Source organism: Kryptolebias marmoratus, linkage group LG15 (genome assembly GCF_001649575.2).
Source record: "Kryptolebias marmoratus isolate JLee-2015 linkage group LG15, ASM164957v2, whole genome shotgun sequence".
Lineage (NCBI taxonomy): Eukaryota > Metazoa > Chordata > Actinopteri > Cyprinodontiformes > Rivulidae > Kryptolebias > Kryptolebias marmoratus.
The window spans coordinates 25,113,643-25,126,970 of NC_051444.1; the positions used below are offsets into that span (position 1 = coordinate 25,113,643).

At 39.3% G+C, this 13,328-nt stretch overlaps 1 protein-coding gene across 1 annotated transcript; it reads right to left on the reverse strand.

Moving 5' to 3' along the window:
* Positions 1-2,630: 2,630 nt before the first annotated feature.
* fibinb (fin bud initiation factor b) lies at positions 2,631-5,885 on the reverse strand. Its single transcript, XM_017414299.3, has one exon. It carries the CDS (start codon positions 5,385-5,387, stop codon positions 4,764-4,766), a length of 624 nt encoding a protein of 207 aa, XP_017269788.1. The 5' UTR covers positions 5,388-5,885; the 3' UTR covers positions 2,631-4,763.
* Positions 5,886-13,328: the final 7,443 nt, after the last annotated feature.

Genomic DNA, 13,328 nt, shown 5'->3' on the forward strand with positions numbered 1-13,328 from the left:
TGATTCCTGATTCTACAGTTCATAATATCATCGACAGATTTCAAGAATCTGGAGAAATCTCAATGTGCTCAGAGGACAATGCTGAGGGTCAATGATTCTGTTCTGGACTTTACTGCATGTGTTTAGGAACACTTCCACAAATCATTGGCTGTAAACATGGTTCCAGTAATGCTAGTTAAAACTTTATCATGCAAAAAACAACAACAAAAATACGAAAAACATCCAGAAACGACCACCTTCTCTTTGCCATTACTCATTTAAAATGGTCAGAGGCAAAGTGGAAAATGGAAAATGGATATCTGAAGTTTTGTTTTGGAATCACAAACAACATCTAATCAGTACTGAAGAGGAGAGGAACCATCCAGCCTGTTATCAGCACACAGTTCAAAAGCCTGCCTCTCTGATGGTATGGGGGTGCATTAGTGCCTCATGCATGAGCAGCTTGCACATCTACAGGTTTTAGAACAATATATGCTATTATCTAGACGCTTTATTCAGGGAAGGCCTTTTTAACAGGACAACACTAATCCACAGACTGCATCTATTACAACAACATGGCTTCATAGAAGAAGAGTCCAGGTGCTGAACTGACCTGGCTGCAGTCCAGACCTCTCATCAATAGAAAACATTTGGTGCTTCATGATACAAAATTAAGAACCAGGTCTGTAGAACAACTAAGATCCTCCATCAGACGAAAATGGAGCAACATTCCCTCCACAACCTCCAGCAGCTGCTCTCCTCAGGGCCTGGATGTTTACAGGCTGATGTTAGAAGAGGATATAATTCACAGAGGGAAACATGACCCTGTCCCAATTTGTTAGAGATGTGTTGTCGCCATAAAATTCTAAAATCCTTATTTTTTCTAAGACAACAGGTATAGTTTGTAAGTTTAAACATTTTATATGGTTTTTATGTTCCATAGTTTTTTTTAATATAATTTGCAAATCATTGCATTTTGTTTTTATAAATGTGCCAACTTTCAAAATTGTCTAATTTTAGTGCAAAACTAAATATGAAAATGAGAATCTGAGAATCCTATTTATTTATTGTGCGACTTTTCTACAAAAACAACCACCCTTGTTGTTCAGGAAACATAGTTTCTTGTTTTGTTTCTCGATTCAGTTCTAGTTTAAGGCACTGAAACAACCTATTTGAGTCAGAGGACTTGATTTGTTGTTTTTTTTGTCTCTTTAAGTCTTTCTTATATATACATATAAAGCACATTGTTTCACGATCTGTGAACAAACAGATGAACAAAAAAAAATCATCTTTAAAAGATCGCAAAAATCTGTTCAAGTTTAAATGGCACTTTTTACATGATTTATTTCTCAGATGAAATGATGTTACCAATCATTGTCATTCAGATGACTTCTTTATAAAATAATACTACAAACGTGAACAGAAGGGGAATCTGAGTCTGGGAACTCAGGTTTTATTTGCTCCTGCAGACTGAGTCAGACTTCCAACCCCCCTTCAAACAGATTTCTGGAGCAACCACCTTGTTTATGACCTGGGTTTTATTTAAACTGCCTCGAGGATTTAAAGCAAATTCCTCGGCACTGTTTTGCTCCTCCGGTTTATTCTAAGTCAATCGATTTTGTATATAAATGCATTTTGAGAACCAGACTGATTTCCATTCGTTCACTCTGAAGTCGTGAAAATATTTAGCGCAACAGAAATAGAAAGACATTGAATCTTGTTATCTGGGGTCATGAAAGTCTTAAAAAAATACAGGAAATTCTTCAATATTATATTTTTAGTCTTTAGCCTGGGTTAATTTATTAATCAAGAAACTTATGCCGTGTTGTAGCTCAAACCCTACATGATACATAAGCACAAGAATAAAAGTAACACACTTTTTGTGTTTGGTCATACCTCTCTGAGTTCAGTTCTTTGTACCTACTGGTCGTGCAGCACAGTTCTTCATCCAAGTGGCACGCGCTAACATGCCAGTCTGGATTATGAAAAGCATCACTTTTCAATTATTAACCCAGGATCACACGAGCACCACAATTATAACATGGCTGTCCGTAAATGATAACAACTCAGTTACCTTTACAACTGGTATACGTGTTGTTATTGGACTTTGTGACGTTGATTCAGGCTTATACAATATTGTCTCCTGTAATAAAAGTAGTCGGGCACTATAGCTGCCCTCCACACCCTGTAATCCATCCAGAAAACTAGAAACACTTACATTTAAAAAAACAAACAAACAAAAAACACTATTTCTATTTGCTAGCATCTTTTTTTTTACATCATCCAGCAAAAGCCATTTATATTTGCATGAAACTTTTATTGAAATAATCTGCCTTAATTAAACAAAGGCTATTCATTTGCAGCTAATAGTAACATTAGAATCAATGTTAAATACAAATTAGGGCAATACATCTCCGCCGTGAAATAAACTCAAAGTCTCGTGGTAGTACTTATCCTGTCAAAGATGCCTGGTAGATATATGGCTTTTCCTCTACATGGTACCAATAGTCTGTTTAAACTTAAATGCGAAAACCGGGGTCTTTCCTCTCTTGTGAAAGCGTATAAAGTAGGTAAAGGTTTTCTCAGCCGTATGGTTTCTATATTTTAACATGTTGCCTCGTCCCGAGTGTAATCTGTGGGCATAAAGTCTGTTAGACAAACTGGCTTTTTTTTTTTTTTTGATAAATTATTTGAATTCCTTTAATCGAAACACGTCAGGGCGTTTGCTTGGAATTACCTGCGACCTTCGTGGGCTGAGCTATTGTTCGAGGAGGTTTGCAATGAGCCAGATGAGAACAAGCGGGGGCGCCTTGTAGGGGCCCCACCGCACCACCTAAAACACACACCCTTACGTCTTCGCTTCTCATAAACACCGATAAGCAGCTTCTTTCTTCAAAGCACTTATAATTAGGAGGCCGGAGCCTTTGAGTATAATTCATAGCCGACTTCAAAACCTTGTTAGGCAAACATGGCGAGGGGGGAACTTTGTCATTTGCACGTGGCAATATATTATGCACTCTGGATTATTACAGAGCTACTGCCATTTTGTGGGGTCAGCTATACGGCACGTGATCCGAAGACCTCCAGCACGCAGCGCCATGGGAATTTCTTGCGACATAATTAATGGGTTATTGTCACTTTGGCATCCTAAACGACTGGATGAAAACAAGAATGATTGGAAGGGCAATGGCTTTGATCCAAGTCGAAAACCCTTTGCAGAAACACTGTACTTTGAACATAATGACTTTATTTGAGAAGTCACAAGACAACTGAATAAACGTGGAGTCACACCGATAAGTTTCTGACACAAAAATTACACGAGTGCTGCCCGCAGTCTCATCCATCAAAGTATTACATCTCGTCATGACGGGAAACAAGGATAGATACGTTCCTTGAGTTCAGATTTGCATAACAAATATAGATAAAATGACTCAGTAATAAAGATATTGGCACTCACAGTATGTACTTCTAATATTAAACTTTACATTTTACGACATGACAAGGACTCTCGCTTTAAACGATGTCACAACCTGAAAAGAATTGCGCAAAGTTCCTTAGCCTACAAAACAAAACGAGACAAAACTGCAACAGATACGTCAGACCACATGTAAACATTCTTCGGTTTTCTAGGGAACATTCATCTTTAGGGTCGAAGAGGAACAACTGTAGTTTCTTTAATGCTGTTTTTTTCCCCCTAATAAAATAAACACAGTATTCAGAAGGGAATGCAAACTTTTAGCAGTGGATCCAGAGGCTTACTCTCAAGTAAATCCTCTTTAAAACACGGTTTTTAGTCAGAGACGACTTGAAGAGCTTTGGAAGCTTAATTCTCATTCTGATTTGATAGTGCTACTTATTCTAAGTCGTCTGGAGAACTCATTGCCACACAGTTTTTGAGCAACACTCGGATAACACGCGTTGTACAAGAAAAGAACGCTAATTCATAGTAATTTTAATTACAACTATCACATTTCTGTTTTAATCTTTATAGCTAAAAAACTGTCTTGAGGCACAGAGCAAAACAAAAGTAACATTGTTGTATGAGAAATATGATAGATGTTGTTTTCCACTTTAGTTTTTACTTTCTCGGATTTGTTTCAGATTATTGAGATGTTGATTAGTTTGGCATTTCGCTTGTTTCCATTGTTGTTCTGGTTAGTAGAAGTTTCTCCTGCAAGCTGTTTCGCAGAAATTGTGTTTCTATGAATACATGTAGGCTACTGGGAAAATATATTACTTTTTTTTTTCACCCACACCTCATATATATTTTAAGTGTTGATGGTGTCTGATACAGTCTAGTACAGTAAAGTAAAAACAATGCATTCTAACACAAAAATTGAGATAATTACCTATATATATATAGGCCCAGGTTTTCGTATTTGTTGACTAGACTTTATGCCATCACTGTGTATAAGCCTCTGTGCATTTTTCATAGCATTAAATATATTTCAACTGAACTTAGTTCAGTATTAACTATAATAAAATAAAATAAAGATATTCTAACATGCGGCTGCTCTACCAAACAGGACCCTGAGATCAGGTAACAATACTGCACCCAGTTTAGTTGATATTATACATTTAGTGCTCTTTTTACGTCACCAAATGCACAAAAAGCTATCTGTATTAAATGACTATAATTTACCGTATAAAGAACTGACCTTTTAAGCTTCAAATGTATTTTTCTAGTTAATTTTTTACCCCTGTTTCTATGTCTTTCCTCCCCACCACACTACGAGCATGACTCTTCCTAGTGCTGCAATGGGACGTTCAGGGACTGTTGTCTTTCAGAACTTCATGTACTCGTTCTTCAGCCTGCTCAGTCTCGTGCCGTGGCTGCGGATGATGAGAGACAGCAGCTCGTGCCTGTCCTTCAGACCCAGCTGGATGTCCAGGGTCTCCTTCAGGACGTCCCGCGTGTGGACGATCATGTTGAGAAAGTCGTCACCGAGCCGGTGCTCCTCCCTCAGCTCGCTCTCCTGGCTCTGCTTGAACTTCACCTCGAGCTCCAGCAGGGACTTCTCCGAGCTCGTGAACGCCTCGCCGATCTGGGTCGTCTCCCTGCGCAGGTACTTCCCGTAGCTGTCCTCCCCGTCCAGGTCGTACGAGATGCTCTTGCCGATGCCCTCCAGCACCCGCGCCGAATCCTCAATCTGCCGCTTCACGATGGTGAAGTCGTCCCGAATGACGCCGTCCTGGTCCTCGTCCAGGCTGCACTTTCGCTCGTCGGTCATTTTGAAGAGCATCTGGCATTTCTCCGGGTCGTCGTTCTCCTCGTAGTCGCCGTCCGGCACGAAGTAGTGGTGGAAAGTTCCGTTCGACATCTCTGGGTGTAAAGGTCCCCGGAAAAAGGCTCCGCTCACGGGCAGGGACAACATCCCGGCGCTCAGGAGCAAGTGAAGAAGACCCATGACTCCCACTTGTTCCGCATACACTCACAAAAAAAGTTAAAAAAAAAAAAAAAGTTTTAAACGCTCCGACACAACAGAATCCCGGTTTACGATGCCATGTCAGCGCACGTGAACGTTGCAAAAATAAATAATAAAGCGTCAGCGTTAGTTTGAAGCTTTTTCTGGAGCTTTAAAGTCGATATTTCCTCCTCCCCAAGGAAACAAACAACAGATAGTATTTTTTTTTTTTTTTTTTTTTTACAAGTCCCCTGTTGCTCCTTTAATCCAGGTTGCCAGCTTGCATCACCGGTGCGTTAAAAGTTCGTCTCGGCGCGGGGAAGAGTTGCATCTGCTCCCGACTTCTCCCGGTGCCTCGAACGCAACATCTGGATGTCTGAAGCGCCGCGCTTGGCTTTTCTGACTAATAATACCTCCGTGCTACTCTCAAATTACAGCCCCTCCGTCATTTTGAGAAGGCTGCATCCAACTCCAGCGCCGGGGCCAAGCTGTAAAAGCCTCGCCGAAACAAAGGCAGAGCCAGTTTATGTTCATTCTCACAGCCGTGACATGTTGGGCTCCAGCTATTTCCCTATTGAGAAATATACAAGTGACCACATTATAATTTGGAATGCACCCCAGCAAGCCAGCCCTATAATTACAATGTCGTGGCACACTTTTGAAGAAGTTACTCTTTTTTTTTTTAATAGCTGATGACATCTGACCTAAACAGGACACATTTTGCAGCACAACAGCCTTTGACAAAAAACAACTTTTATTATAGTATTAAAGCAGCAATAGAACAATACTCCATTATATTATAAAGTCTACTTCCAAAATTCAACAACCGTCTGTGGTGAAACCTTGTTAAAAACTTTTCCCATTCTGTTTTGACAGTAAAAAGTAAAAACAATGCATTGTGATCCTCAAAGCAGAAATATTGTTTCAGTGACAAGTTAGTTCTTCATCATTTTATTAAATCATCAAACAACATTGTGAGTGCACAGATTTAAGTGTCCCAATTACACTGCTGCTTAGGCTACTTATTTAGTAATTATCAAGTAAGTTTAATGGTATTACTTTAGTTCAAAAAGTTAATAATTTCACTCAATATTCCACATGTCCGTCTGTAATAAGAGGATAGCTGTAATGGTGAACTGTTTTTTGTTGTTGTTGTTGTTTTAATACTTCTGACTCACAGGTCTATTCTACCAAACTGGTTGCTTTTTGTTATTACTTTCATAAGTTTCATTTCACTGGTGTAGGTTTCTGTGATGGACCTGCGACCTGACCAGGGTGACCCCGCCTCTCTCACAGTGACCCCTGGAGATAGGCACCAGCTCCCTCGTGACTCTGCACTGAAAAGCGGATATAGAAATGGATGGAGGGATGGATGGTATAGTTTTATAGGTTTTATTGGTTTACTTATTACATGACATGTCACGACACTATGTTTACAGTTCTTTTTTTTTTTTTTTCATCCTTGAGCACAATAAATAACTCACGGTACCTTACATCACAATCAGTACCACTCCTACACGCAATCATAAAGATTCCATTATCTTTTTAGAGATTTGCTGTGGAGCAAGAAATAACTGGGTAAGAATGGGAACTGCCTGTAGGAAAACTACCTTACTGTAAGGCAATGACAACCTTTTCTGTTTTCACACAATTCAATACTAATCAAACCATGTGTACAACTCTTAAGTTGCGTTTCTGCTTATAATATTTCTCAGTGTTCAGCACAGGATTATTATTCAAGTGTCCAAATTCTTCTTGCACTGCTTGGCCCAACTGCTACTTTATATCAGGAGCAATGGGACATTCCGATCTTTTCTTTCTGTCTCTGCTATATTGTTGGTCAGCTGTGGCTCAGGAGAGCCATCCTTTGCCAAATTGATGGTTGATTGTTCGATTAGACGGAACTATTCCAGCGAAATTTTATATATGAAACTAAAATGAGATTGAAAACCACTGTGAAGGCCACTGTATCAAGCCTGTGTACATAAAGTACAATCTGAACCCTGGAAATGCAACATCACGCTCACTAACATGTTGTTATTTTGTCGTTTTCTGGCATTGTATGACATGTTAAGTTTAGTTCAAAGGAAATAAAAATCTGTTGAGTAATGAGAGCTCAAAAGGCAATAATCTTGAACCTGTAATATGTCTGAATGTTTACTCCTCTATAAGCTGAAAGCTGCTCATTTGGATATAAAACAACAACACAAAACAAAAACAGCAGCCTGTGTTCCTAAGATACTAAACGGGTGAGGTTAAAGATTGAAAAAGACATAAACCTAAATGAAAAGGTGGTACTCTTTTAGTATAACAGAAGCAGTGCCCTAAAGGGAAAACAAAGGTATTTTTAAACATGATGCCATAGCTCAAGGCAAGAGCCGACATGTGGAGGTTGATATGACTTAAATCCACTGAGTGTGTGGATATCTGTCCAGCGGAAACAGCAGATATATGATCACCCACCTCTGAGGAGTCCTGCGCTCATTCTTTCCACAGCACGGCTGATTATTTATGGTCGTTTCATGCGGGAGTCAGGCTTGAGACAAACAACTTTCAGCCTTTTTTTGGCAAAACTTTTTTAAAAAAGGGAAACAAAATTCCCCCTTTTTTTTCCTGTTTGGCGCCGTGTTTAAACTAAAGACAAAAATGCTTAAATTTAAAAATTTAAAACTTCCCCTAAACTAAAGAAAGACAGACAGTTAAATTTTAGATGCTTGTGCTTCTCTTTAGTGTTTTTCTTTTTATAACTTATTATTCACCGACAAAACACTTAGAGGAACTCTCCCAATGTTCAAAGTTATATTTGTTAAAATCACAACCTTCATATACACTTTCTGTAAAATAATTACTAATTCTCTTGTCTTAATGCCCGATTTTATGTAAACGAGTCAATATTTGCATAGCTTCTCATCAATTGTTAATATTTTTAAAATACAATTCTCTTTTGAAACAAATATAAACTACTCCAGGGCCTCATTTAGCATCATTTGTGTTATGCACGTGGGAACACTGCCATCCAGTAATGCAATGATTGATCATGCCATTTGGAGACCCCCCCACTGAGCGGGTCAGCTGGCATAAGAACGGCTCCAATATTTCAACACAATCATCGCCAAAGACTGAACACAACACAGCAGATAGTTTTCTGCATCCCAACTGGAAGCAGTTCCACTCATCTTCAACCATCCACATATCACGCTGCACACAGTGGCATCGTAAAGTCAAAGAGCTGATGGCAACGCCTCAACTGGAAAATATTAATGATAATAAATTAATTAAAAAGTAAAAATTAAAGCAACTTATACATTGGCACTATGCACAGCTTCCAATTCTTATATAAAACACCCCCACCTGAAAAGGATGAAATATCCTGCAGAGACACTTTTATAAACCAAACGGTTTTAATTCTTAAAGACTCATTTGGCCACATTTAACTATTTTCTGCAGTTTGTTTCAGTGTGTAACAAACTGTACTGTGTACACTGCTTTTAATGGTCATCACAGAGATTCAGATGAGTGCTGCTTAGTGAGCCAGAGCAGGTTTGCGGTGTTATTACTGAATAACGCCACTGTCTCACCTTCCTCGCCTGACTTCAGTCCTGCTGAGAGCTTATGAACCTCGTGAGAGCAGAACAGTGCACCTTTTAATTCGGCCTCCAAACAAGCTGATCATGGATCCGTCAGGAAACTACCTCCATGGAGGGAGCGTGATTAGATGGTAGCCACAGAATAGTTCAACCCAGGTAAAGGGAAAAAAAAGCTGATGTTGCCAAATATCAGACTTCTATATTTATCTATGTACATTTTTCAGGGTTGATGTTAGGATATACTGAGAGCAACGCATTTGATTTTGCATTTTCTTATGCCAAATAATAACGGTCGCCACAGCGAACTTCATCAAACACCAAATCGGCTATAATTCTGCTATTTTTTAGAAATATTAACCTGGTGTGGTTGTAGCTGAAGACCATTCCCAACACAAACTTTAAAGCACTATCTGATCATGCAAGTTCTGCTTTGAAAAAACTTGCATTTGATTATTTAAGTTAATTGTGTCTGTCTGCTGGCAACTCATGAACCACAGGATGGATTTCAGTGATGCTTTCAGGAAGTAATTATTGGAGGTTCATCAACAGCTGGTTAACTTTTGGAGTCCAATTTAAAATGACCGCTATAGCCAACTGACCTTAGAAAACACAAAAATGGCTATAACTTTTTACAAATACTGAGCTAAAACTTGGGGTGGTAGTAGCTAAGAGTCATCCCCAACACATACTGTGGAGACTTTACACAGAATCTTTGCTTAAAACTTTGGCATTAACTTTTGGCGTCAAATCTGTTTGTCTAAGAGCAAAATATCTCATGAACTACGGGAAGGAATTTAGTAAAAAACTGTCCAAAAGTAATCATCGATTCAAGTCTAAAACTCAAAAGGATTTGGAGTCAACCTAATTTAATATGACCACCACAGCTAACTGACCTTAACCAATACAAAACATGGCTACAGCTCTGTCAATTCTACAGATGTTGAACTAAAACTTGGTGTGTTCGTAACTGAGAGCTATCCACAATGTTTGCTGTGAGCGCTAGTGCATTTTGCAAGATCTCACGATAGCACACAACGTCCGATCAAAACTGTCTCCTTTCAGCACGAGACAATCTTAGTTTAACGCTCTGACAGGAAGAAATGCTAGGCCTTTTAATTCCTGCTGTTATGAAACCTATCAGAAATCTGAAACAATCAGAAACACAAAATAAACAAAAGTGTTACATTCACTGGCTTCAAACTCAACAGAACATTTACAGTTAGAGCGTCTGCAAATATTCTCTCACTGCCTGACCGTTTGTGAAGGCAGGGTTGGGAAAACGTATACACGGAAACTGAAAAGAAGTCGTTACATAACTCTTACATAAACTCCTGCAACGTGCATCGGTGGGGATTTACCATGCGGTAAAGTTCCACATTCTACGTTTGTCATCCTGTCAGCATCTGACCTCAACGACACAAGAAATTAAAACCGAACTATTTATTATTGTGTTTAATTTTTTATTTTTGTCAGCTGGTCTTCGTCTCAGTATCCCTGTAGCTCCTATGTTTCTATTGATTTTCCAATATTGGTTTCGCCTCCTGATGTTAGTTGCCTTTTTGTGGTTGCTTGAAAGCACAAAAGGGCAGAACATGTTCTTCAGTGTTTCAAACTGGCTAATCCTTTGATTCCAAGACTGCTTTCACAGCCAGCTAACCATAGAAAACACAAAAATGGCTATAATTTTTAAAAATTTTTACAGATATTGATCTAACATTTGATGTGTTAGTAGCTCAGACTAATCCCCAACACATAATATGAGCACTATCAAGCTGCACAAGAGCTTTGTTTACAATTTTTCCATTAACTGTTTGGCATAAACGCTGTCTGTTAGCAAAATATCTCACAAACAACTGGACAGATTTTAATGAAACTTTCAGGAAATAATTATTTAACGTACATCTACCACTGATTATCTGTTGGAGCTAACCCAATTCAAGATGGTCATTACAGCAAAGTGACCATAGAAAACATGAAATTGGCTGTATGTCGGTCAATTTTATAGATATTGTGCTAAAATTTGCGGTGGTAGAAGCTGAGAGTCGTCCCCAAGACATATTTACAGTATGTTATCACATGTGATCATGCAGAATGTTACAGTCAAGGTTTGATCATTACTCAGCATAAAAGAATCTAAGATAGTCTGAAAGTCTGGCATGAAACGTGGCGAGTGCAATGCATTTGTGTGCTAATTCTTTAATTGTACTCTCAAAACAACCAAGGAAAAATAAAATCCAGGAAATTAATTCACAACATGGACTTGGAGCGTGTTACTATTGCAATCTGAAGCATTTTGTTGACTAAAAACACTTATGTTTCAAGAAAGGAAAGCTCTACTTACTCAGAAAGGACAGTGTTTTTTTAAAACAAAAAACAAACAAACAACAAAACAAACTCAATAAGGGGAAGCTTTTTAATTTAGCACAAAAGCAAGAGCTCCAAACAAAAGCTAAATACTTTGTTTTAAAATGTCTCTGCTGAAGGCTGATAACTGGATGAAATGTGTATTTAGCACCATAGCAGCATTCAGGTTCCTCATTTGCAACAAAGTGCCTCTGAGTTTGGATTCAGCCGACCAAGTTGAAATTGAATCCCAGTATTTGAGAACTGTCACCAAACCGAACCTGACTCTTAGTGATTCAGCAGCCAGCCTCGGACTGTTTCTCTTGATCATAGGTAAGGGGTTATTTTCGGATTTTGGCACCGGCTGACACCAGGCCCGCACAAAATTGGATTATAGTATTTGAAAACTTGTTACCGGAATTACAGTGTCACTTTGTGTGTACTGTAGGGCCTAAATGCAGACTGAGGCTCGGGAGGCAGGCAGCCGAAGGAAAGAACTTTATTAAACAAAACAAACTATGCTACTGTAGCAGGAAACTGAGCAAAACCAAAAATCAATCCGAAAGTGCCAGGCACAAAGAAATTAAAGGCCTAGCGGTTCTTGAGGGAACGCATATCGCCCACTTAAAAAAATAGTGAGACCCAGATCTTAAACTGGATCACCACCACAATTTATCCCATTGTTTTTTTGTAACAACCCCAACATTTCCGAAACATTTCATCCAAATCTGTTCATTAGTTCTTACCTGATCTTTGCTGACAGACAGACAAACAAACCAACGGACACAATCAGAAACATAACTTCCATTGGCTGAGGTAAGAAAAGGGCACATGTAGGAGCAGACACAAGTTTTTAACAAAGGGGTTACCTGTGAGCTTGACCTTTGACCCCATGACCCTTGAAATCAACAGGCATCATCTTTGACCCATGAGGTGTCCAGCTGTGCAGTTTGATATTCCTACATTACACAGCTGCAGAGTTAGAGCACCAGGTCAACTGTGGTGTTGACCTTTGACCCCATGACCTTGAAATCAACGGTGATAACCCCTTGACCCAAGAGGTGTCCATCTGTGCAGTTTCTTTTTACTCTGTTACATTGTTCCATACTTATTGCACAAGGTCATCTATGATCTTGACCTTTGACCCCGTCACCTCGAAATCAGCGGTAATCACTCTTGACCCATGAGGTCTCCAGCTGTGGAGTTACAGCTGATCTGTGACCTTGACCTTTGAGCAGATCACCACCAAAATCTAATGGCTTGTTCCCTGTATCATGTTTGACGTTTCCTGGAAATTTCACAAAAAATCCGTTCATAGCTTTTTGAGTAATTTTGTACACAGACAGACAGACAGATAGACAGATGCTATCGAAAAACATGACCTCCTTGGTGAAAGTAACAAAAAAACAGCAGGAAGGCCTGAACTTAAACAAGAAGAATTGACAAGCGCCATTATTCGGAAACGAACTGCTAAGTACCTGTTCTGAAAATAAGAAAAATGAGAAATCTTTCAGACGAATCTGGGAGTCCGCTGGAGACACAGAGTTCAGTCTGGTTCTGGTTTATCTAAAAGTTAAAGAGAATTGTTAGATTGACGGTTAGATCGGTCAGCAGAGAGCAGCTGAACTTGAAGGTGGAGGTGGGGGGGGTAATCCAGTCTAAGTGAATCCAGATAAGAGAACAGCTGGAAGGATCTGAAGGTGAGCTCAGGACAGGGTGCGGGACATTGATCTCAGATAGTCTTTTTTTTTGTTGTTGTTGTCTTTCTCAACCCGTTTTTCTTTAACCTTGGTGAAAAATTGAATGAGGACAAGAAAAGATCGAACGTGGAGTTTGTCGAAACTTAAGAGTAGAGAGGCTGAAGCGGTTAAAAATCGAACGGCGCTATCTCCCTCTGTACAGCTAAAAAAAATCACAGAAGTGGCTCTGGTGCTTTTTTTCTTTTCTTTCGCGCAGCACTTTGTTTTCTTCTTCTTCTGCTCTTGTCACGGCTGCTATGCAACAAGTGCACGTC

Bases quoted from the DNA above. Each gene is read 5' to 3' on its own strand.
- fibinb (XM_017414299.3), bottom strand. From the start codon at position 5,387: ATGGGTCTTCTTCACTTGCTCCTGAGCGCCGGGATGTTGTCCCTGCCC.